At 36.9% G+C, this 27,641-nt stretch overlaps 1 protein-coding gene across 1 annotated transcript; it reads right to left on the bottom strand.

The window, feature by feature from the left end:
* Window positions 1-13,034: 13,034 nt before the first annotated feature.
* Window positions 13,035-27,083, bottom strand: LOC140166344 (transmembrane ascorbate-dependent reductase CYB561-like). The gene is made up of 5 exons (XM_072189784.1): window positions 26,705-27,083; window positions 24,974-25,182; window positions 20,023-20,234; window positions 16,216-16,391; window positions 13,035-14,216 (listed from the first exon to the last, which is right to left on the bottom strand). Exons 2-5 carry the CDS (start codon window positions 25,167-25,169, stop codon window positions 14,063-14,065), a joined length of 738 nt encoding a protein of 245 aa, XP_072045885.1. The 5' UTR covers window positions 25,170-25,182; window positions 26,705-27,083; the 3' UTR covers window positions 13,035-14,062.
* Window positions 27,084-27,641: the final 558 nt, after the last annotated feature.

Raw genomic sequence — 27,641 nt, 5'->3', positions numbered from 1 at the left:
AATTTACCTAAGTAGAGAAATTAACTACATGTATTTGAATAGGGCTTCAACTTTGTCAATACTGCTGTTTTCATCGTTTGTTTGCAAAATTTTTCATAGCAAAAATACCTGATAACAATTTTAAGGACTTATCCTTCAATTTTAGGCAATTTATAAACAATTTAGATTGGATCCCTGAATAGGCATTCAAGGCGAGTGAAGTTTCCCCCTCCTGTGAAAAATCAAGCCTTGAGATCTCCTTTGTAATGTCATGAATGTATAACCCATACCAGTCCACTGCGTGATTTAACGTTTTCGTCATACTCATTTCTTGTTAAAACAGAGCAATATGTCCAAGCTTGTTTAAATTTTAACACGCTTCTCGGCGTTATATTCGGGGGTAGTTCTGGCAGCCGTAGACGCCGTGCGACTGGAGTGGAAGTCACGGAAGAAGAGGATAATACCAATTTGTATAACTACGTGAGAGAGGCTACTAATAACGAAGAAATCACCTTTGACAATGTGCCAGCTTTAATTGATCAAATTCCTTCTCTGAATCTTGATCTACTGAACAGCACACAAAGAGGTAAGGTTTTTTTCAGTTATATATTATTAATAACCACATTGTCAAAACAATATAACGGAGGTATCCTACCCCTCTGTATCCTACCCAATGCCTACAAGGTCAATACAAAATACTTCCAACGACAAGTCTATGCAACTTCAGATTTGACAATATTTGTTTTTATGTCAAGACATATCAAGGCATTAACAGCTTTTATCACTACGGTAAAGCATACGGGTAACGGGATGTCGCCTAGATAGATGTTAACCTCTTTGAAGCTGACCCGTTTCACAATTCCTGGAATGTGTGATAGGAGTGCATTCCATGTGCGCGCTGTAAATGGGATGAAGGACCGTTCATGACTAACAAGGTTAGATCTTGGAATTGGAACTGCAAGGTCATAAGATTTAATTGAGCGGCGAAGATGACAGTCTGGACTTGTATAATACTTCACGGTATTATGCAGAGGTCCTGGGTTCAATCATCTCCAAATTACACCCACGCATTGCTCTTGTTACCTCCGTCACGCGGATCATAACTCAGAGGGACATTCTTAGATTTTAGGATGGTCGACTGAAAATGTTTAGTCGTTTTCTAAAAAGTCTATTCTGATTGAATTTAATCTATTGTTTTTATTTCGTTAGATACCTTGTTAAGCGTGATGAGCACATTGTTAAACATTTACGCCGCTGATGATGCAGAGGAGATTTCGACTGTGAATAAAGACATACTCTTTGAAGCTTACGAGAGCTTAGAGGAATATGGTGATTCTTCAGCATCTGACTTTACGTAAGTGATCCACGACAAAGCAGGTAGTTGTTACAACAACTGTTGTAATTATTGCCAACTTATGTCTCTCGCTAATGAATTTCTGCCACGAACATTGTTGAATCATTAATTAAGATTTCGAATTAAAGTCCAAAGCTGAATTTGTATTCAGTCGTTTTTTGCAAAAGTGATTTTTGCGCATTTTATTCGGATCGTTGTCGAGCCTATAAACTAATTATTAACCAATCATAGTCTACCTGCCGAATCTGCGCGTATTAGGTAAATGTGATCATTCGCATCACTCCAATAAATCATCTAGTTGATCATCACTTGTTTCGTATTATGTACTGACCATACTATATGATCAACTTTTCTTCAATTTAGGACATTCTTCGATGATATCATGTTCGTCATGTCAAAGACTGCTGTGACAGGAGGTGGTCCAGTTGAATATTCTGGTACAGATGCTGTATTCGGTGTACAAAAGAGTATACCATGTGATGTGACAGTTGACACGACTTCGTCAGATGCCACCTCACCATCTGTTGACTTTGGAAGCGAAATGTGTAGCACGTAAGTTAAATGGGCTATTCCAGTTGAAATCCACACTACCCCTGTGGAAGATTTTGGACATATCATCCACAGGAGGAGTGTGTTTTTCAAATGTAATTGGTCAGAATTAGTCATTTTGAAACCCATATTTCCCCTGTATTATGACTTTACCTATATCTTCCACAACTGGAGTGAGTATTACAAATGGAAGTTACCCAATTGTCTATTCTATTCACAATTGATACCCCCTCTGTGGCAGACATTATAGGTAAATCTTCCACAGGGGTTGTGTGGATTAGCCCAATGACAATATAGTACTAAAATAGGCTTTTCTATTTGCAATCTACCATACCCCTGTGGAAGATTTAAGAACAGTCTTCCACAGAGAGAGTGTGTTTTCAAAATGGAATTGGCTATGGTCAATTGTTTGGTCAATTTTCAACATATTCTGTGGTTATATGTTGTTATTGATGTTATTGTTGCCATCCTTATCGCTGTTGTTATTTTGTTGTTGTTTTCGGTATCTTTATATAGAGATGGTCACATACTATCACATTGTTAACATTTAAGACTCCTTCTTGTAGTTTGAAATCGCTACACCTCCTCGCAGCGAGTCTGTTACCTTCCCGGCATTTAATGAAGTCGGTGTCCATAGGTGGAGAAAGGCAATAGGAGTGAAGAGCCTTGTCTAATAAAACTTTGAAAAACCCATGACCAGAAGCTACCTCGCGGTTGTGTATCAAAGTCTTATACCGCTTATGTGCCACCATGCCCCCTACAAAGGCTTACAAACATACACATAATGATGGTATATTCGATTGTATGAGTTTATTTAGGATTTGCACACTCAATATTGATATTTGTTTTTCAAATTCTTCAGTTATGGTCCATCCTGGTCTTCTGGTAGTTCAACACACAGTGGTATTGCAGTAGAGTCTACCTATTACTCTTCTTCTGCCTCAGTGGACACGGTGGGAGTTGGATCCATAGACAATACAGCTTCGCAATTCATCGATATATCTGTGTCCAATCCAGATACTGGTAAGACTGTGTTTTTATAAACATTTCTTTTACACTGATAAATATGGTGGGGGTGTGTGTGTAGATGTTATCTAATGTAGGTATTAAACATTTGCCGATAAAGCCGTTCACACCATTCTTCTCTGCAAGAAAAGGTGAGACTTTGATTTCCCAACGTATTGTACCTTCGAAATCAAGTACATATCGTTTCTTTTTAATTTCAGGTGATGACATTTCTATTCAAGACCTCACAACACCTATCACTCTCACATATGACGTCACAATTGAAGATGAATATTCATATATATGTAAATATTGGGATGGTAGTGATTGGAGTACCAGTGGCGTTACTACTAATGAACGACGATCAGAGGATTTGGTTGAATGTCTGACGACGCATCTAAGTACCTTTGTTGTGGTTACTGTGGACAGGATCATTACAACAGAAGCAATCACGACAATGACAACCGCGCAAGCCACAACAGTAGAAGCTACAAGCTCAATTCAAGGTAATGTCATTGCGTATAAATCATGAAATTTAAAAAATGCAATATTATAATGCCTAAGGTAGTGTCTTGCATTAGATATGCATTCGACAATACACCTAAATAAAACTTTTCTGGCCGGAAGACGCAATCTAAAACATGTATGCTCATTCTGTCGTGTCGTCCAGCAAGAAAGGTCTATCCACAAACACAAATCCTCAAGTGCCTCAAATCTGTGTTTTATGACATACCTATATGAGGAGACGTAATGGACGTACATGTCTTGTATATAGAGACATGTCTTTTATTGATTTACATAGAGACATTGACTTTTACTACATTTAAAAGGTCTTCTACAATTGACTTCACATGACATGTCATAGAGTGGGCCTTGAAGCAAGACAGACATTTCTATATATTGTGTTTCATTGCTGAGGGTATGACTAAAAAGACACTATATATCTATTGTAGAGACTGAAACACCAAATATTGCAGTAGTAAACCTCTCTATATTAAAACAGTAACGCAATTGTAGTTGTTGAAACAATCATATTCACCATAATCTTCATGTATTATGTTCCTGTTACAGAGGCACAAACAAGCAACAGACGAATTGTAGCAATAGTTGTACCAACCGTTCTTATCGCCGTCATCCTAATAGCAGTAGGCGCCACTGTCCTTGTAGTCTATCTCAAGAGGAAATCTAAAGTCCACTCTGAACTTCTGGAGGAAAATAATGAAGAAGGGACTGATGAAGAAATGGGAAGACGCGTTACGTCGCGGACTGACAAGTCTTCATCATCAAATCATAGTCGTAGTTCTAATAGAATCAGTCCTGCTCCAAATAACACAACAGTGTCGCTTGCAAGCCGCCCACCTGATAGCCCCGAACCTACGGAATTCCTACCCGATGTTGATACTGATGGAAGGAAGAGTGGTAGTGGCCATTTAGGTACGTACATTCTTTTGAAGTAAAGAATATTCAATGATATTGGGTTATTCTGAATGCTTATTCTAGTTGACATTCATACACCTAACATCTCCTATGGATGATATGAACTTATTCTTTCACACAGGGAGTATGGTGTTACCTGAGTGGGTGACTCCATTTGAAATCTACATCATAGGTGTGGGAGATTAAGGTGTTATGTTTTCCATAAGGGATGCATGGATTTCCATTACTGGTCGATCACGATAGGATTTCGGTTCTTAATATTTAGATACTTTTCTGATAAGCCTTTTGATCCTGATTGAGCCCTCTCTAGTTTTTGATACATCAAGCTACTTTGGGTCGATCCTTCATGTAATTAGTTTGTGTAAGCTAATCCTAACCATAACCACAAGCCTATTCATAACCCTAACTCTAACCCTAATCCTAACCCTAATTCCCTGTAAAATTACATGAAGGAATAACCCTAGTTGATCAAGCCTATAAGCCTCCGTGCATGATCGCCTGCCGAATTTAACCACCTCCTTCGGCCCAGCTCTTTTGGGTACCTGTGTTAACATGCATATGACTGAATTCATATCGAGATCGACCAGCAATTTGGGGTATGTGCTCACTGTTTGTGTGGGTGGGTGAAGATGAGTGCTTGGGACTGTGATGGGTATGGATGGGTGTGACGGTATGTTAGTTTTGCAAATCCTTAATAAATATCAAAAGAATTCCCTGAAAACAATGATTGCAGTTCCTTACCACGTGACAAACATCGCAAAGCATATTTGCAAACACGTTCACTTAAATTGTTGTGCAAGACAGCGTTATTCAGTTAATCAATAATATTGTCTTATTTCTTCCTTTTTTATTTAAATATACAGGCGTGTAGCAGATAATGCTTAACAACTGAAGTGGAATGATGACGTAGTTTTCATCTTCTTCAATACTTGTATTGCTCATGATGTACCTCAAAATAGTGACGGACTGGCAATAAACTATTACATGGATATGATTTCCATACAAAGTCTCCTACGAAGATTCCAAAGAGTTTCAGCTTTGGAAAATGCCCAGAGCCCAGATTGGACTTAATGAGATGTTTGAGGCATTTCATTATAAAACTTGTGAGACCTAAGCATTCTTTTCAAGCTGCTTTATTTTGTATCGACAAGGAGGACTATTCATGCCGCAGTTGCCACTTTGTAATTGAATTTTCATTATGATTTTATCAATTAGGCCAAAATGATATTGAGTGAGTTCACACGAGAGTGGGATCCGCATCAATCAGCATCAATGCTAGCTCCATCAAGTGTCTGCATGTATAATGCACTTGGATCCGCATCTGGAAAATAATCGCGCGTTGATAAGTAGGCTATATTACAGCGCGTTAGAGTGCGTGTTCGAGTAAGGCGCTCATAACGCGATGCCGTATGTGGGTTAGTCACTCATGACGCGATACCGTCTACGCGCACAAGAGGTTGGGTCCATTTCACTAAGCCATTAACCCTTGGTAACTCCAGTAACCGTAAATGAATACTAGACGTAACTTTACGAAGATTCCCTGTAGTAAATCCTAATTACTTACGAAGGGTACCGGTACCGTTCGTATAAAGTAAGTTTAGTGAAATGGAACTTATAACTCCTCGTAAGTTACGAACTATTTCGAGAGTTAAGAAGCTTCGTAAAGTTTAGTGAAATGGACCCCAGGAGTTCGCATTGGTGCAGATGCCGCTTTCCATCTCGAATCATCCATTGTTTGCAGTGTTATTTTTTAGAAACAGGTTTTGATTCTTGGACTGTGCGATTTTCTCCTGCTTCAAAATGATATTGTAAATAATCATATCAAAAATTATTCGGGACTATGGTCTCGGGCACAATGTCGACCACTTACTTAACACTTTTCTGTCGCTTCCATGAGTTTGCCGTTGAATTTGGACTATCCTTCACAAAATGTGCGACAAAGACCTTGATTCATCGGGAGAGAGTGGATCGTTTTGCGATATTGTATCATAATCTGCAGCACATTTCATTATATTGTGCACCAAATGTTGTAAATACCTCAGTTCGGACGTATATATTTTTGTAAAAATGATACTAGCCTATTCAGTGATTTGCTCCTCCGAAGAATAGTAAAAATCATTCGAATTCAGATTTTGGCACCTTATTGTCATAGATGTGCTTACATAGCCAACCTGCTAAGTCGAAAGCCGCGTATTAAAGACAAAATGAGACATTTAACATGAATATCTATACGTATGTATTTTATATGCAGAGAAATTAACTACATGGTTTGAATGGATATTCAACTTTGTCAATACTGCTGTTTTTCTCCTTTTCGCCATTTTTATCACAGAAAAAATACTAAATGTCAATTGTAATGACCTATCCTTCACTCTTAGGCAATTTATAAACAATCTTGTACCTTCGCTGGGATCACTGAATAGGTTTTAAATAATAATGTAATAGCAATAGTTTCTTGAATTTAGAAATTTCCTCAATAATGGAAAACATATGAAATAGAATAATTAGTCTTGTCTAGAAACACAATCTTAGATATGTCAAGTGAGGCAGTTTTTAAAGCAGTTGTGTAAGCTATCGCCAAATATTACATGAAGTCATGACTCATGTCTTAAAGATAGATGCGGTATTGTTGGTCGAAGCAGCCAAACAAAATCAATTTTCAATGCTTAAATCAATATATTATTGACAAACAACACTTACTTTGATGTTTTGCAAAAGTTCATTCAACAAATCATATACTTTGAAAACTTGCTTGATTTATTGTTGTTCATGAGTTGTGTACGTTTTACAAAAGTGTTGTTGTTTCAGCCCTCTTTACAACATAACTCAAGAACTACAGGACCTACAAAAGTATATCTGCGATATTTGAATTCTTCTACAAACACGCTATGAAATGATCATTGCATTTTTCCAAAGTTCACTACCTTTCGCAAGATGCTGTGAACTACCAAATCGCAACAGCTTAAAATAAATGCTAACCTTCAGACGTGTCATGTGACACCAGTTTTGAGACATGTGGTTTCGTGTAATCTGCATGGTTAGACACGACTTGCATATGAACTTGCTGGAAGAGACATGTCTCAAATAACCTTATATTGTGTCTTCAGCCAAGACACAACTGACACAAGTTTCTGTTCTTTTTATGTTGTACATCGTTGAAGAGAGTTCTATTTGCAAAAGCTTGTCAATGTACCAGTGTAGACCTGTATTAGAATTTATATAGGAGGGAATGTGTACTTAACTGTTGATTATTTAGATATTATGACAACTTGATCAAAACAAGTTTAAAATGAGCTTTGTTCAAAAACAATATTTTAGGCATTTTACTCTGATTGTGATTTTGATTTTATGTATAAAGTACAATTTGAGTAGATGTTTAAAGAATATGTATTTTTTAATGTATTTGGAATGTGTTTTTATAATGTTTACCTGTCTTATAGAGTTAAGTGTAGCGAAATCATCAAGAAATTTATGTAAATGTTGTCTTTTCATGTCTTTTATAGTAAACATCGTGTAATTAGATTTAATAAATTATATTGTAAATAATGTAACACTTGTTGTTTAGATATTTGGTGTCCGTGTGATTTTACGAAGTTCTACGAAACAAACTACAGTGCTCTTTATATTTTATTTTAAAGTATCATTAGTAAACAAATTAAATTTTAAACATCCTGCTTTACGGACCCGACCGGCCATCGTTTATTTAGGGTTATTACTATTAGTCTCTTCCAAAAATGTGCGTTTTGCGTAGAACATGCTTTCTTGTTGACATGCATGGTCCATTATGTTGCTTGCTCACGTTCCTTTCATAGTAAAAACTTGCGACTTATGTAGTTTCAATATAGAAGAACCCCGCAGGGCATAGAAGCAAGAGTAAATATTGACACCACAAAATATATCAATGAGTAAGTTAAAGCATCCCGGGGATATTACGGAGGGGGAGCCTGGAAATTTAAGGCAAACCACAAAAAAGCAGTATCCATCATTCTTGCCCGGAGGGTAGAGCGTGGCTGTAGCAGGGCTGTACCAGACATTTTCCCACACATATAACACACTACTCAAGTAAACTGCAACATTGAGATTTTTACCAAATTGACTTATTTGCGACTTTCAAGACCTTTAGGGTTATATTAACATTTAATAACTTGAAATTTATTGCCGATCTTTGTTTAAATTTACGTGGTAATTTGAAGTGAACGGAGGTGAGGCCAATTAATATAGAATTAGATTTTAATTGAAAAGGCGACCTCTCTTCTTGTGGTATGTATGAAGGATTGTTAGAATGGGGGCGTGAGCATGATAATTCTTGGTGAATGATTTCGGAATAGATCATAATCAGTACAGGTCTATCCCAGTAAAAAAAACTGCTTTTTTCCTACCAAAACCATACTTGGCATGTACGAGTATGTTACTTTGGATGAAAGAAGTAAAATAAGCCCAGGGCCTCAGGTTTTTCATTATTGGACTCAAGTACACTTTTTTGTGGCCTCTGCATTAATTTTGATCATCATGGTTCAATGAACATCACCTGTAAAGTTTTAGTACTTGTATACTATTACCCAGAGAAGATGAGAAGGAACGGCATATGGACTCACTGTGTCATTTCATCATATTTTTAACATCTCTTGTGCGCATATGTTAACCGATATGTTTATAAATTGAAGGTAAAATGAAATAGTTCCATAACATTCAAAGACTGTAACATGAGATTTTAGGGATTTTAGTTGATTTTTCAAATTTTGGCCATCATCTTGGATTCAAGGAAAAAATTCAGGTGGCCCCTAGGCTTATTTTGCTTTTTCATACATGCCAAGTATGGTTTTGGGGATTTTTATAGCAAAAAGCAGTAGTAACAGGGAGAGAACTGCCTATTGTGGCTCTATTCTGGAATCATTTACCAAGAATTACCCATGTTCATGCCCCATACTGCAGTTACTGTCCGTTTTCCTATACACAATACACAGTGCTCTCACCATTGACGCGTGAACTCTACAAATGATGTACGTTGGAAGAATGGGCACATGCCTAGTTAACATCACTGTGTGAAAAATAACCAGCCAATATTTTAGCTATTCTCCAAACTTCTAGCAAATATATTTCTCTAACATGACCTAAAATTACAGCTAGGTTAGATGTTCAGAAATAGTCGCACTTTTGTAAAATATGAGTGAGGGCAAGGCATAGCTAGCCAACTCCCCGTGTTAATTGAATGGAGATTTGACCGAAAATATTAGTATCGGACCGCTCACTTCTGAAGGATGCCACTAAAAAAGGGTATAAGCTACATTTTAACTATTCTAAATAGGTTCTAGAAAATATAGTTTTGTAACATGTCCCTAATTTTTAGCTAATTTAGATGTTTGGAGAGGGTCGCACTTTTGTGTTTTAGGAAGGATATGTAAACGACAGATAACACCAAAAATATGAAGAAATTATTTCCAAACCGTGTTAAGTCAACAATCATTATGTTGCTCATTTTGAAGAATGCTGGTTAACAAAAAGCAGGTCTTTGTCTCATTTCGTGAACAAAAGTACACATACCATTGTTTCCTTTCGTTTCCTTTATAATCGGTTACCCAACCATGCCAACTGAAGCTATAATACCAGCTTTATTGTGATGTCGCACATTGAAAACAGACACTTGTGCACAACCAGAGAAGATCTGATTTAATCAGTTGAGCTGCTTCAATGAGTGTTATCTTGGTTTAATAGCTTTTAATGGGGTTTAAGTCCTGCAAAGGTCGAAATGAATTCTACTGTAGACATGACTGCATCATGCCCATTCTAACAATACCACAAGAAGAGAGGTCGCCTTTTAAATCTAATTCTATTTTAGCCTCGCCTCCGTGATAGGGTGTCATAAAATAAATGTTAGCCACAAATGCAATGATCAATTAATGTTTGTTTGTTAAAACAATAATAGTTAGTACGAAGACAATTCACACTTCAAGTTCTCTCTAGTTTTTCCCCGAAAATCTGTCTGAAACACTGCAGGGAAATCACTCACAAACAAATCAAGTTTTAGTTTTGTTTATTATTTGTTCAATACCTTACAAAACAAGAATTAACAAGGTACAAGTACATTATCACAATACATTTTTCAGTACAACATACTGAAATAATTCAATGAAAATAGAAAATCTCATGAAATTACAAGAAAATGTATTTCGTCGGCAGAGTGCTACACTATCGTAAGTGACATTTTTGGCCAAAATGAGATTTTGACGAATTATGGAAGGCCATATAAAAACACACATTTTAAACCAGGTTTTAAGTTTCAAAATTGCTTAATTATTTTTTAATTAATAAAATGAAATATGCAAGACTATAATATGTGCATATAAAATTCAGCAACTCAAGGCAAGTAGTTATTGATTTATTGATCAAATATTGGTTTTCCCTCATTTTTGACTAACTCCACAGCTGTTGTCTGTGCTGAAATAAAATTGCCAGTGCCCTAAAATTGCCTTGCCCCTATAGGTTAAAGACCACTAATTATGTATTACACGGGTTTCAATGGGAAAATGCCTAATTTCGGGTGGAATTTTCTCATATTCAGAACTCTCACAGTTCAATGCCACTATATCAGGTGAAACTATATGATTTAGATGCCAAATGATCAAAAATTCAACATAGGTTGACCTGAGACTTTTCTTGTTTTAACGCACTGAACCGTAAACACCTTAAAATGACAGTGCGCCCTCGAAGCAGATAGTTACAATATGATAGGGCGAATGTTTACTAAAAACCGAAACCGTGCGTATGAATTTTGGTACTATTACAACAAAAATGTCATATAATGAGAGAAAATGTACCATTTTGAAGCATCAAACTCTAAAAAGTACTTTGTTGGCTATATAACTTGATCAATTTCAGCGATTTTAATGCAGTCTTTTCGAATGCCATGAAAACAAAATAGTTCCTCGTCGTATTTCAATGTATCGCCCAGGCCTATTAGTGGTCTTTAACCTATATAAGCACAAACGTGCTCCAATCTCGGGTAAAATGCCATGAATGTAAACATTGACATTTGCAATACATGTTTTAACAAGAAAATTTCTGGAAAACAGCATGAAGAGTAAAATATCAATGGTTTTCGGACACCCTGTATGATGACTGTTTCGCTGTTTTTGCTTCAACCTAGGACTATATCTGGAGATTCGTATCTGCAGCATGTCCTAGCACGATCAGATCAGATTAAGATTGATTTAGGGTTAGTGTTCCGATTTAGGCTTGCTAATTAGTGTTAGAATTGTTGATTAGGGTCAGGTTCGCATTAGGAATAGGGTGTTTTATAGGGCTAGGCTCGTGGATAGGGATAGAGATACGGCTAGGTCCGAGGATTAGATATGGGTTTAAATAGAGTTATAGATCAAGTTAGGGTTTCGGCTTGAGTTAGGATAGAGTGAGGCCATACATGATGCTGTAGAGGCCCATAGACAACGTGTACACAAAGACTAGGTTTTATTTTACACGCGACTATAGGCCTTGCATGCGCCTTAAAGCTTAAGCAAAATGCCTAGCCTAGGCCTATACTGTATTTACACGTATAGGCCTATGTACGATATTTAGGGCAAGGAAATCACCAACAAAATGTGCATGTGGTTCTTATTAACAAAGTGGCATATCTATATGATCATCAACATTGATTTTTCATCATCATTAAGCTTTCTATACACCGATCCGAGAAGCGTTTACTGTATTTGGCCCTCTATTGACGGCAACACAGATGTACCAGAGCGGGAGATTTAATTCGTAATTCAATACTCATGATTGTGTATTGAATATCACTGTTGTGTACAATTCCCAGGTACAATACTATATAGCACAAAATAAATAATGGATGGAACCCCGACCTCAGGACACCGCAGTTTTACATCGGGGACACCGCAGTAATGGCGAAGTCGGATAGGTGTATATGTATACGCAGGCAAGCGAAGGTTGTTGAATTTAGAAGCCCTGAAATAACAGAAACCAGCCGTAAACCCAATACTAATGCCACAAGTCCCCCCCCCCCTCAACCCGTTACTACCTCAACGGGTTCTAAAAACATACCTTAGTAGTCGAAGAAGATGCACGTTTTCTTGCCAGGGCAAATACAGTTAAATATTGAGAAATGTAAGCAAAAAATAGCTAGAAAAGTCTCCATGACGAATATCAGATCCATAGAATTCAGTGTTTCTATAGGTTAAAGACCACTAATTATGTATTACACGGGTTTCAATGGGAAAATGCCTAATTTCGGGTGGAATGTTCTCATATTCAGAACTCTCACAGTTCAATGCCACTAATATCAGGTGAAACTATATGATTTAGATGCCAAATGATCAAAAATTCAACATAGGTTGACCTGAGACTTTTCTTGTTTTAACGCACTGAACCGTAAACACCTTAAAATGACAGTGCGCCCTCGAAGCAGATAGTTACAATATGATAGGGCGAATGTTTACTAAAAACCGAAACCGTGCGTATGAATTTTGGTACTATTACAACAAAAATGTCATATAATGAGAGAAAATGTACCATTTTGAAGCATCAAACTCTAAAAAGTACTTTGTTGGCTATATAACTTGATCAATTTCAGCGATTTTAATGCAGTCTTTTCGAATGCCATGAAAACAAAATAGTTCCTCGTCGTATTTCAATGTATCGCCCAGGCCTATTAGTGGTCTTTAACCTATAATATACATATCTTACTTGTCACCAATATTTGAGAAAAATGCAAAAATAGGCACAAAATTGGGCATGGGTGTAGTACCCCTTTAATTCGATAATATTTTTAAATATTATCGAATTAAATACGTCATTATTAATTGTCGCCAAATGCCTGGTGAAGCCTTTTTGTTAGGGCCGCTAAGTCATGTTTGGACAGGATTTTCCTGCGACTCTTGGAGCTTCTTGGTTTACATAAAAGTTGTAATATTATCCTAAATCAAATATTAATCAAATCTATAATTAACCTGCTTTTTCCTTGCGAAGAACACATCTTCGAATGCATTTTGTCGTTTAATGGCTTTAAATCCCTAACTCAAGAATTAGGCATATTAAGCTTCCCTAGTAGTACTGCAGATTAGGAAGTACAATGAGCCCAAGGTGATACAAGCAACAAAATTGGCATATACTTTTCTAGCGAGTCACTTATAAGGAAAATTACGTTGGCCAACGTTAGCCATTTGTGGAATGCCATAATTCCAAGGTCAAGGTTTATACAGGAGTAAAAACGGTCAACATTTGGGCTCCACGTGGGTCAAAACAGAAAATATCCTCCGATTTTGATGAAAATGGTCTCAAAATGCTCAACTTGTTATTACAAAAAGCAATAGTTTGCAACACCTGAGATGCCTTGTTAACTAGGTAACACAGTGAAACAAGTCAATACCCAATCAGTCCTATTAGTTTTCCCCTATTTTGCTGTGGTTCCTAGGTAACAAATTAAATGTCCAAGGTAGTGTAAACTATTCTTTTTCTTAATTGCTATTACAAGACATTCTAAAACGATTTATTTGGCAAAACAGGATAAGATGTTTTTTAATCCTTAAAATTGAGTACTATATTTTTCTGGAAATAGAAGTAGTTCAAACTTAGTATACGGAGATTAATTATGCATCATGGGATATAGAGGAACAACTTTAGTTCTGGATGACACGTGCTTATACGCTGGTATCGTCATTGACATTTGTCGTCGATGTAAGATCTCGATTCGATTCATGTTTAGTTCCCTTTTCTACCTCACCGACGTCACCGTTTGAAGACGGCTTCTTCCTCATTGAAGTTGATGTGGCAGGTCTGCTGGCAAGATAAGCAACAACTATCCCAAATAAAATCATCAGTAACTAATACGTAGAAGCATCCTAACAGGACCGGAGTGGGTCTCAATTTGTAATCATCTTTGCTGCAACCAGAAATATTTCGTAAAACTTTTCGACGTAAATGAATGAATAAAAAATTAATTCCCTTTCCTTCCCTTCATACTGCAGTTACTGTCCGTTTTCCTATACACAATACACAGTGCTCTCACCATTGACGCGTGACCCCTACAAATGATCTACGTTGGAAGAATGGGCACTTGCCTAGTTAACATCACTGTGTGAAAAATAACCAGCCAATATGTTAGCTATTCTCCAAACTTCTAGCAAATATATTTCTCTAACATGACCTAAAATTACAGCTAGGTTAGATGTTCAGAAATAGTCGCACTTTTGTAAAATATGAGTGAGGGCAAGGCATAGCTGGCCAACTCCCCGTGTTAATTGAATGGAGATTTGACCGAAAATATTGGTATCGGACCGCTCACTTCTGAAGGATGCCACAAAAAAACGGTACAAGCTACATTTTAACTATTCTCTGGCAATCATCATGATGAGTTTCTTATATAGTATGCCGAAATTGGGTACTGTAGGTGATTGACAAATGGTCGCACTTTTCTGATAAATAAGTGACAGTGAACATGAAATATCAGCGCCCATAAACCCAAGTTAGTAGCTAGTTAGTGGAGGCCGTCACGGGACTGATTATTGATTATTGAAGTGCCTTATTAATAGATACGCACGATTTAGGGCAAGAAAAACAAACCGGGACACTTTTGGAGACATCATCATCATCATCATCATCATCATCATCATCATCATCATCATCATCATCATCATCATCGACATCATCATCATCATCACTTTCTACATTTTTCTAAACAACATAGGGCCTACCGTTTTAATAAGATTTTTTCTTGAAATGCATGTAACTATAATTATTGTTTAGAGCGTGATGAAATAAAACATCACGATTTTCATCACAAAACAAATATAATGCATAAGAAATCGTTTGTTTTAGAGCGTGATGATGAAATAAAACATCACGATTTTCATCCCGAAACAAAGTAATACATAAGAAATCAATTTTTCGTGAGTGATGAAATAAAACATCAAAATTGTCATCACGAAACAAAGTAATACATGAGAAATCGTTTGTTTTAAAGCGTGATGAAATAAAACATCACGATTTTCATCACAAAACAAAGTAATAGGCCTACAAAAGAAATCCACTTTTCGAGAGTGACTAAAAAAAACATCACGATTTTCATCACGGAACAAAGTAATACATAAGACATCGTTTGTTTGATTGCAATCAACCGCGACAGTTCGTCTCACACACATAACAATGCACTGCGATCAAATAGGTTGATGACAACATTTGATTGAATGGACTGCACTGCGCCATGATTACGTGCACCGGTTCAAATCCTTTGTTTGGAGCCAATCAATAATTTCACGTACAGCCTCTATGCAAATTAGAGTTTACACACGCTGCAGCTGGGGTAATCGACCGAAGCTTGTTGCCGTTAGTGATCGAATGCATGAGCTTATTTGCTTTACTGAATCGATTTACTGGATTAATTTCCTGTTAACTGGGTTTAATGCCACAAAGGTCGAATCGCCTTTGCCATGGACCATGACTGCATCATGTCCCCTCTTCTCTTCTCTTCTCTTCTCTTCTCTTCTTCTCGTCTCGTCTCGTCTCTTCTCGTCTCGTAGATTCTCGACTCTTCTCTTATTTTCAGTTCACTTGTCTTGTCTTGTCTTCTCTTCTCTTCTCTTCTCTTCTCTTCTCTTCTCTTCTCTTCTCTTCTCTTCTCTTCTCTTCTCTTCTCGTCTCGTCTCGTCTCGTCTCTTCTCGTCTCGTAGATTCTCGACTCTTCTCTTATTTTCAGTTCACTTGTCTTGTCTTGTCTTGTCTTCTCTTCTCTTCTCGTCTCATCTCGTCTCGTCTCGTCTCGTAGATTCTCGACTCTTCTCTTATTTTCAGTTCACTTGTCTTGTCTTCTCTTCTCTTCTCTTCTCGTCTCGTCTCGTCTCGTCACTTCTCGTCTCTTATTATTTTAAGTTATTTTAACTTACCGTAATATTAAAACCCATTTGTCCATTCCAGACACACATGAAGCGATTGCCAGAGCAAATAGAACATATCCAAAGAAAGTGTGCATAGATGTAAAACGAATCATGAACCTAGGACCAAAGAACTTTGCGAGACCAAAGAACCGGGTGAGAACGTAAAAAAACATCGCGACTCCTTGCTGAAAATGGAAATAAACGATATGTTAATAGTATTCAGCTACCTTCGACTATATTTATAAATACGTATTTATAAATACGCACGTGGCCCATGGGCACGACATACCAAGACCAGCAAGCGTGAACAAATCATCATTGGCCACTATACAGAAAAGGATAGGAACTCTTTAGATAAATGTCATAAAATGTAAGTATGAATTGAAAAGCAAAATTATTACACATGGGGATTCCGAATTTGTAATAATAGAGGCCGTCAACCTTTTCCGCGGGAACCGTCATCTTTTGGGTACTGCCGTTCTGCATGTCATGCGTTAGACATTACGCCCCCGATTACGCGGAAATCGCAGCGCGTGACGCACCTCTTCAGTCAAGCGTCAACGCGATCATCTTAGCAACAAGGCACTCCGTACCCACAAGATGGCGGCATTGACGTCACAATGACTACCTTTATTATCAAAATCAAGATCAAAATCAACAATTTTGAAAGAATTTGCCGACGGAAAAATATATATCGGCGAAACATGGGCGGAAACGTTAATACAACGTATGATCACGAGTTGAACTAAATAGAACATTTTGCTGCACATTCACTTCAAGGCTTACGGTAAACGCTGGATCGGGGTATTTAGAAGGAGGTTAGGGTTAGGGTTTTAATTAGGGTTAGGGTTAGGGTTAAGGTTAGAGGATGTCATGGTTAGGGTTAGGGTTAGGGACCTCCTTCTAAGCACCCCGATTCAACGCTTTCCCTTACTATCTACATGCTGTTATGTCACCTCGGAGGTGGTCACGTGCGTATTTATAAATAATTATTTATAAAAATAGTCGAAGTATACTGGTACTTAAGGTGGCTGTGTACTCTCAGACATGCATGTAGTAAAAGTGCAATAACTTTGTAATTATTCGCGCAAAACATATAAAAGTATACATTTTTATGAAGGCAAGACATCAATAAATCTTAATATAAATACAGATTTGGGGTAAAACAACAATTTTGAAGAAAATCACAAAAAGTGAGTTTTTGGCAATATTTGTTAGGTACATCATAACAAAAAACACTCTTTCCAAAATATTTTATTTTGTTTTAGCTCAATCTTGAGGCTCCATTCCAAAAACGGTTTTTTATTTTTTTGATATTGGCCTTATTTTTGAGATATTGACCATATAAGGCATCAAAATGAACTTTTAAAATTCAAAAACGCCTATTTGCACAAAATGATGCCTAAAATCGGAAATAGACCAAAATATAAAAAAATGAGAAAACAGTTTCTTGAGTCGATCATGCTTTTTACGATGATCATATTTGCTTACCTATAGATGCTGTATTTATTGAGTTATCGTGTACCTAAATCGTCATTTTACCGAGAAAATGAACATTGAAATAATGGCCGTTGAAGTTTAAAGTGGTCACATTTTGCACTTTCATCGAATCTCACAGGAGAATGCGACAGTTTTCGTTTTTGTAACTTATATTACGTGAACATTTGGGTAAATCCACAGCCCCTTGTGAAGTTTGAGCGAAATCCATTCATAACTTGATATTTAAATCGGGGGAAAGAACTTGAAAAACCCACATTTTATCAGCTAAAACGGAGCCATTTGACCACTAGGTTTTTGTGAAATCAGTGCTTCCGTGGTGTTTCCATAAGTTGCGCCGCGCACGCAGATAAGCGTCGCGTATGCGTCGCGTATTTGTGCGTTCACAAATTGCGCGATACGCAACGCGATGAGTTGTTGCGCGCGTGTACCTTGCTCGTACAACAAAGATTTTCTTTCCTTGTCAATTTCAAACACGAGTGGAATAGTGAAATAAAATCCTTAAAATATTGCAGTTGGAGTTTACAAATCTGGATTTTCATTCCTTGTATTTATAAAAAACATAACAAGGTACAAACATATCAAAACAACTCAATTTTGAGAAAGAAACAATGGCTAGAGTACACAGCCGCGTTAACGGCACCGCATTCCGTCACAAATTAGGGATGATGTCTGAAACGCTGTTCATACATACGCGTTATATAACAGCATATGTGATTGGTCGATAGGCGAGCATAAACAACGTTTATGCCCTGCTTTCTGGTCGTAAACAAGCCGCGTCAGAACCGATGAACGCTCGCGAGTAGGATATACGCGCGTATGTTAGCGAGCTATTTACGCAAAGCGCGAATGATGTACGCGATGTTCGCGCGCGTCCAAACACGGTGGACTGAGCAAGTAAACGTTTTCTTACAATTAGCAATGGAAAAACTTTTCAAAAGGATTAAGAAATTGGTAGTTTTTAGTTTAAAATGACGATATTTTTTAGTTGTGGAGGAAAATAATAGCACGCAGAATGTTACGTATGTATTGTATGAACGGGGTTCATTCATATATTTTCATGACTAAACGATTGTTTATGCCCGAGGCTAAAGCTTTAGGGCATAAACAATCGTTTAGTCATGAAAATATATGAATGAACCCCTAAATCAGTATCAGAGAGAAAAGGAGGGGAAGGGAAGTAAAAAAACGCTAGTCAGACGGTCTAATTCTATCAGGCATGTAATACCGCAACAATCCCCGTCAATTTACTACAGAATTATTGTATGCTCAACATATTACAGGGCCCATTTAAAGGGAAATGGCCCGATTTACCAATATAAGGTTTTCAGCTTGATTGAATGACCTTTACCACCAATTCCCATCTGAAGTTTCATGTCCGTAATTTCAATTCGTTTTGATATGAGAGCTAAAAATGTGCCAATTTTCTAGACCCATAGGAATACTGTGTATTAATTATTCGTCGACCAAAAAGGTGCACCTTTTCATTCGTGACATTCAAACTAAACATATTTCAGCCCTAAAATTTCACAGATAAATGAGAAAAATAGTATCCTTCTTCTGATACAATCGGAAAGCCGATTGTTCCACGAAATGCGACAGGCAAAACTGCTACGCACGTACCGCGTATTTTTACGGTATTTCGCGTAAACGTGAAGACACGCAAAGCTAAATCGCGTATACGCGCGAAGGCTCGCAACGCTGGCGTGATTTTTAGACACGGCACGATTTCACAGCATACAATGCACGGGGACTTTGACTGTTGAGAAACATGTTTTGTATAATGGAAGACAGAGATATAAAAAAGACTAGTTTGCGTCTGCTGACGTCATCTGTTAATCAAACTCGAGCACGATTTGTTTACAAGTGTCGTGATGATATGAGTTGCTGAACGCGGCAGTAAAATCGGGCGCCTTATTGTTAATTTTGCACCTTCAAACATAAAAACCATCTCAAAAGTTAGGTCTTTATATATAGTAGGAAACTTTCTTTCCCGAAGGCACTAGTCTTATGTCAACAATGCCTAGGAAAGCAAGTTTTTGCCTTGTAAAAGTACGTAATTTTCGCCATTTTCTGCTATTCCTTTTCTCCGATCGGCACCAGATAAATCGATCTTCCTTTTACGCGCTATTAACCAATCAAGGATCGTAGGGAATTTGATTGACAGTGACGTCAGACGCAAACTAGTCCTTTTATCGCTGTCTTCAATTATAGGATACATTATTCTAGAACCGTGACGTAATTACGTTCGCCCTTCCCATAATTCAACTTTCCCTGGTGAGAAGGACACTAAAAATTAAACCCAAAAGATTGAATTACCTGTAAGAAAAACATCATCGCTGACAGCATTCCCAGCCAGCTGTGCATGGAATAGAAGTCGGGTTCTCCGGCATTTGTATGGGCCACAAATATCGCTTTTAAACCAACGATACTGAATATTACAGCGATAGACTGTGTGCATCCGTGCATAACTTTACGCCAGAAGTGAGATTTCAAATTCAGACGTTTCGGCACGGGAAACAGTAACATTGCTGGAGAGAAATAAATAGATTTCAACAAAAAGGTTAAATTTATATAAATTATATAAATATAATTATATATATTATATAAATTCAAATCATATTCTCGAGCGAATATACTTAACGCCAGACATCACACTATAAGGTTATTAGTGATTGAGCCATTTACATAATTACCCAGAAGCTCCCAGAAGCGAGAAAATCTACTCTACAACTACAAAAAAAACCGGAAAAAACTTCATCGTTGTCCAAAAGGATCATGATAAAGATTGGCGAGTTAAAGTGCTACATGCTGCATATCAAAATAATCTTTGGAATCTTTGATTCAACTATATTTGCAATTAGTCAAAGAGCTGCACCCAATCTAACGAGTGAGGGAGTACAGGGGACTCAGGGGGCAGCGGGCCAGGATATTACAGTCCTACCTCTCACTGATAGCCAGAATGGAGTCAAGTGACTCTATAAGTGGAGTAAACTAGCACTGACTCTCCAAAGGAGTCACCTGATTATCACAGGAGAGTCAGTTGACCCTACCTGTGGGGTCAATTGACTCTACATTCAGAGTCGTCGACGGAGTCAAGAAATTTATGACTCTTCAAGGGAGTCAGACTCTGTAATTGCTTGTCTCTTGACACCATGGAATGTATATTCTCTCATTCCAAGGGGATGATGGTCAAGCCAATTTTTCTCCATCGTGTCGTCTGACAATTGCCAATGGCGTGAAACTCAGAGTAAAGTCTCCTATTCCGGTAGGTCTATACTTTAAATATTTATATTGATGTACATCTATGTGTATCATTATTTTTTTCGGACAGCGCGGAGTGACCCTCTAATGGAGTCAGGGTGATCTATTAATGGAGTCTGGGTTACTCTAGGAGCAGAGTCTAGCCACTCCGCGACTCTATGTCTAAAATGACTCTATATTGGGAGTCAAATGACTCCTGTGTATAGTCATCAACAGTGACTCTTCAGGGGAGTCAAGAAATGTATGACTCTTCAAGGGAGTCAAATGACTCCCAATATGGAGTCAGTTTAGACATAGAGTCGCAGAGTGGCTGCACTCTACTTTTAGAGTCACCTAGACTCCAGTTTAACTTTCAGTGCTCTTATCCGTCCCATGATCATGGTTATGGGACTAAGCATTGCACGGATAAGTGAATTCTGTATTGAATGTCCTAAGTGCTAACATTGAGACAGCAAAAGTTTTACTCAAAATGGGGTAGTAACACTGAAAGATGGTATTTGAGTGCTTGATGCCACATAGTTATGGCCTTCTAAATGCTTTAGTGCATAAAATCATGCTCTCAGGGCATTAAAACATTCTTTTCTATGAAGATCACATGTCCGGATAATAGAGAGATCCATATAAAAGAGGTCCGTAAATTTCGAACGTCCTCGTAAATTAATCGAAAACATAACGTCGCTAAAAACATCATTAATTATTCATGAGAAATTAATCGATACATTATCTTACTATAAATAGGGAAATGTTGTATGTATCTACCCAGCAAACACAAAACGTTTTCGACATCATTCGCAAAAGGTTATAAAATGTTGTCAGAAAACGTTTAAATGTCGGGTTATATAAAGGGTATATTAAGGGTATAAAACGTTTTCATAACATTGAAAAACATTTTTTGAGAATCTACTGCCCAGCAAACACAAAATGTTTTACAGAAAACGTTTAAATGTCGGGTTATATAAAGGGTATAAAAACATTTGAATAACATTCCAAAAACATTTTTGAAAACCTGATACAAAACATTCTAATGTTATTTTTGGGTTGAAAAAATATTTTGCAAAAAATGTTTGCCCAAAATATTTGCAAAAACGTTTTAAATACGTTTTTATGACCTTTATATAACCCGACATTTAAATGTTATTAAAACGTTTTGAAGAAAACATTTTAAGAACATTTCTGTGTTTGCTGGTGGCAAACATTTTAACATAATGTTATTTAAGTGTTGACAAAATATTTGGCAAAAAATGTTTGCAAAAATAGTTAACAATAACATTTTTGAAAACATTTTAGAAATATTGTTGTAGTGTGTTTTCATACAAAACGTTTTAAAACGTTTTCATGACCTTTATATAACCCGACATTTTAATATAACTTATTTAAAACGTTTTAAAAACGTTTTTGTGTTTGCTGGGTATCTATCTATCTATGTATGTATCTATGTATGCCTATAAAGGCTCCGTCAGTTTCTATCCAAATGTCGCCAAATTCACACGGGAAATCGAGGAATAGACGACAATGTGTTTAAAGTTTATTTGGTTGAAAACGGTCAAGTATTGGCCTCAAAATAAGTAAAAAAGTGAGTTTTTCGGGCAAATTGTTTACGGCCAATGCCAACCAACGCGTCCACATGTCTAGCATAAATCGCGCCGTTAGCGCGTCGGCGTACAGGACGCGCGCCGCTTGACTTGCACGCACGGCTGCGGCGTGCGCATAGCCAACTTGCGCACGGGGTTATGGTGATACGGGATAATGGGATAACGGGATTAGGCCTACGAAGACAAATATCGTAAGGGTACGGTAGGAAAAAAGAAAAAGAAGGACACAAAATGGTAGGCCTACTTTGGATGGATTATAGGTCCTACTGGTACGGGGTTGTGGTTTAGGGTACGGGATGGGGTTACTAGATTACCAAGATGATTCGGAAGGAATGAGGAATTTTCAATGAGTCTACCTGTACAGTAATTACTCCTGTTTAAGTGAACGCTTCCATTTACTCACCTAGCGGGGACCCGCGCGAAGCGCGGGTGTCCCGCTAGTGTCCCTAAAGACGTATTTACTACTGGTGTCTTTTCCGGCCCATATGGCCAATGTGCATATTTTTAGGGAGGGGTGAGCGCCCAAAACTTTTAAGTCCTATGAAATATAAATGCAATTATTGGCTTACTTGATTCATTTCCTGTCTGATCAATGTATTAATTTTAAGAAGTACATTGCTTTTTTTAAAATTAAATGGCTAAACTGAGAAAATCATTCCATTCGCGTTAAGGGATCTAGAATGAGCGTTTATGGCGTTTCGACAGTATTTTTTGTGGGACATAAGAGCACCTCAGACGTATCGAATTGCATTCTGAATACGAAGCATGTCTTTCTGATATCAAATAATTTTCATTTTTTGAAATTTACGATATAATACAAATTTTATGACAAATTATTAAAATTTGATATTTTTCAAATTTTTGATATATAACAGTCCTCGAAATAAATGTTATAAATCTAATGATATATTCTTAAAGTGTATGTAGCTGGGAAGAAAGCCGACGATCAATTGAAAATTTTGACCTTTTATATTGAAGATATGGATTTTTTTCCCAAAAAGACCTATTTTTGTTGGTGTTTTGGGAAAAAATCCATATCTTCAATACGAAAGGTCAAAATTTTCAATTGATCGTCGGCTTTTCATCCCACCTACATACACTTTAAGTATAAATCATCAGATTTATAAAGTTTACATCAAGTACTGTTAAATATCAAAAATATCAATTTTTAATGATTTGCCATAAAATGTGTATTACATTGCGAATTTCAAAAAAATCAAAATTATTTGATTTCAGAAGGACATTCTCCGTATTCAGAATGCAATTCGATATGTCTGATGTGCTCTAATGTCCCACAATAAATACTGTCCAAACGTTCATACCCCTTCCCTTAAGTTACCATAATCAAAAATATTTGTCAACCCAATTTCATTATTCTCATAATGTGTTCATATTTCCTTTCAATTCTTTTGAATAATTCTGCTTAATAAACCATGAGCATGGAGTCGGGACCGGTACTTTATGTGGCGTTATACTTATCATATGTAACTAAATCAATAATATTATTTTTGCTTCATTAGTCATACTGTGACTGTTTCTATGTCAACCTGTTTAGGGACGCACCTTTAGATTCTCAGGGGGGTTGGAAGAGTCTTCAAAAACAAATTTCCCACTACATAAGCAAACAAAAAAACCTACTACAACTGAACAACAACAACAACAACAACAACAACAACAACTGGACCCACTAACTTTTGTATACAATAATGCGATTAAAAAATAACCCCGACAAATACTAAGTGTAAAAATGGAATTTTCGCGCCTTCGGCGGTGATTTTGTGTTTATTTTGTTTTTGTTTTTGTTTTTTGGCGATGACCTTAACTTTCAGCAACCGTAGAAATCTAATGGCGCGTCCCTTCCACATTACACAAAAACTCTGCGACCACGCTAAAAGCAAACCATTCAAATTCAATAACCATAATAACGTTCCAAGTTTCATTTTTGTTGGTTCATTGCAACCGGACAGTTATACCGAAGAAACCACATTGAGATTTAGAAATCAGAATTGTACCCCAAATTTGCAAAACACATGAGTTTCACGTATAGGCAAGATATGAATAGAAATATTCATCACATGTCCTGTGGGTATATTTTTAATGCTTTATGATCATGATGATTACTGTTTTATAGTTGTGGTAGATTTCGAATGGATCCATGCAGTGACAGTAACTAGTATAAGAATAGAAAAACTGAGAATTTTGCTGGAGGTGTCATCTTTTGAATGGCTACTGAAGCTTCCGTAATGACTTCTGCAAAGCACTGCGGTGCACCCGATCTCCCAAACAATTTAACTTTTGGACCCCCCACAAAAAAAAAAGGTTAGATATGGCTAAAATACCGAAGGTGCATGTCATCTGGCCTTAAACAAAAGTAAGTTTACTTGATAATAATAACAAGAATAATTTGAACTCACCTTCCCCAAACAGAAATACCATACCAAGAGTGAAGAAGAAGGGGTGGTAGGAGATTATTCCTATTTGGTGCCCCCACGAAAATGGACCGGGTAAATATTCCACAATCCAGTACGTAATGATAATGACAACACTGAGACCACTCAGTTGTGATATGATAAGAAGAGGCCAAAACGGATCTATATCCCACCAAGACATGTTGGATTAGTATCTGTGGGTATCAAGACGCATAGTCATACCGAGTCAGTATGATATTAAAAATAATTTTATATAAGGACAATGCTACAATTTTTGTCAGGGCCGGATTTACCTTTTGGGGGGCCCTGGGCCAGGCCAAAATTTGGAGGCCCTTAACTCAACATGAGGAAGGCATTGTGCACTTAATTGGCATTCAATTTAGAGGGAGACGAACATAGATTTTACTGGGATATTTGCGCGCGAAAAAAATGTCAATTTCAGACAATATCAGCCCAAAATGGTGGTGGATTTTGCTATATAATGGGTCAATGCGCGCAAAATTGTGCAATTTTACGCTATTTTGGCCCAAAACATGATGTTTTGGGGCTAAAAAGGAAGATGCATAGGGCAATTTTGGGGGCCCTGGCCCAATGGTAAATAAAATCCGGCCCTGATTTTCGCAGGCTAAATGTGGTCTAATGTAAATGCTCTTTTTTAATTAGTTTTAAATATACAAAGACCACTTCTGTAGCACATTATATTTATAACTTGCATTTAAAAATATCTGATGGCTATATTACAGACACTTTCAACATGCTCGTTACACATGTTACACATATATAATTCTTAGTGACACCTTAATATGCAATAACGGCATACTGCAGTTACTGTTCATTTTCCTATACATAATACACAGCACTCTAACCATTGACGCGTGACCTCTACAAACAGTGTATGTTATATTATATGGGCATTGCCTAGTTAAAATAACCGGCCAATATTTAAAGTACTCTCTGAAATTCTAGAAAATATAGTTTTGTAACATGTCCTAAATTTTTAGCTATTAAATTTAGGTGTTTGGAAATATTCGCACTTTGGTGTTTTAGGAAGGATATGTAAACGACAGATAACACCAAAAAAAAAATGAAGAAATTATTTCCAAACCGTGTTAAGTCTACACCATTATGTTTCTCATTTTCAAGAATGCTGGTTAACAATATGCAGACTATTGTCTCATTTCGGAAACAAAGGCCCACACAGTATTGTTACCTTGCCTTTGCTTTATAATCGTTCACCCAACTGAAACTATAATACCAGCTCATTGCAATATCGCACAGGTAAAACAGAAACATGTGTAGTGTGGCTTTAACCAGAGAAGATCTGATTTAACATAGTTGAGCTGTTTTCAATGAGTGTTATCTTGGTTTAATAGCTTTTAATGGGGTTTAAGTCCTGTAAAGGTCGTGGTGAATTCTACTGTAGACAAAACTGCATCATGGTGTGATTTTACTCAGGGGCCGCTTTAATTTACTGTACACTGCATGCATGCGTGGCTCGACTCAACTTGGCACGGTAGTTTGAAATAATGCTTGGATGCGACTTGAGACTGGTGACTCAATTACAAGTCTGACCCAGCAAGTCGCCACTGCGGGGAATCGAACCCGTATTCACCAAAGGCAAGTATATACTCAAACCACTGTGCCACACTCTCCTTTGCGCTCCCTCTTATTCACCTCTCATAAATTTACCTCGAATTATTGAAACAAAAAACTTACCTTTGTCACAAATTTGGAATAAGCTTCCTTGCAATCGAGTTCGACCTCGCATTGGTTGCTACCAAAATACTTATGTGTTGTCTTCTCAAGTTGTTGAACAGTTAGAAACAAATGGAATTCACTCGCGTTTAGTGAGACTGTTATCAAATCCGATTCAGATATAGTTTTTTGGAAATGGCAAGAGGGTATATTTGACATCAACCGTCACCCAAAATACACGAAACTTCATTAATTTATCTTTCTGGCAACAAAGTATTATTGAAATACTGCATAGTTTGGTGTTAACATGGTTAATCAATGAACTTGAAATGGACAATATACATAATGCATACAATAAACGATGGCTACGAATTCCTTGCCTCTGGCACAATATTATAGTTCTTCATTCATCCATCATATTGGGCTATTCCAGAAAATAGATGGACACCCCCTGTAGACATGATAGAGGAGTTCTGATTTCCGAACTTTTTGTCCAGTCATGATTGTTGTCTATACTTTTAATGTGTCTAAAAGCAAAAAAAAATCAAACTGAAAAATATATGAAAATCAATAATCCTCAATTTGAGAGGCTCATTTTGATAATTTCGTGATTTTTCATTCATTTAATTGCATTTCAGTCGTTTTCAAAAAACAAACTTGAAAATCTAGACATTTCTTTTAATGCAAAGTTACTCCTCTGTAGGGGGTGTGCATTTATTTTCTGGAATAGCCCATTAAGTTCATCCTTCCATATAATAATAGACAAAAGTTATGTTTCCTCGCACACGTGACACCGCATAATCAAAATAAAATAAAATAATAAAATAATAATAATAATAATAATAATAATAATAATAATAATAATAATAATAATAATAATAATAATAATAATAATAATAATAATAAAATATATTTATAGAGCGCTATAAACACAGTTTCAAAGCGCTGTACATAATAA

Source organism: Amphiura filiformis, chromosome 12 (genome assembly GCF_039555335.1).
Source record: "Amphiura filiformis chromosome 12, Afil_fr2py, whole genome shotgun sequence".
NCBI classification, from domain to species: domain Eukaryota; kingdom Metazoa; phylum Echinodermata; class Ophiuroidea; order Amphilepidida; family Amphiuridae; genus Amphiura; species Amphiura filiformis.
This window is presented reverse-complemented; position numbering and strand designations above follow the sequence as displayed.

Excerpts from the sequence above, each read along its gene's own strand:
- LOC140166344 (XM_072189784.1), bottom strand. The coding sequence starts at position 25,169 with ATGTCTTGGTGGGATATAGATCCGTTTTGGCCTCTTCTTATCATATCA. Across the intron at positions 16,392-20,022 it reads CGATGATGTTTTTCTTACAG|CAAGGAGTCGCGATGTTTTT; the intron begins GTAATTCAATCT and ends TTCCATTTTCAG. Across the intron at positions 14,217-16,215 it reads AAATGGGTTTTAATATTACG|CAAAGATGATTACAAATTGA; the intron begins GTAAGTTAAAAT and ends TTCTGGTTGCAG.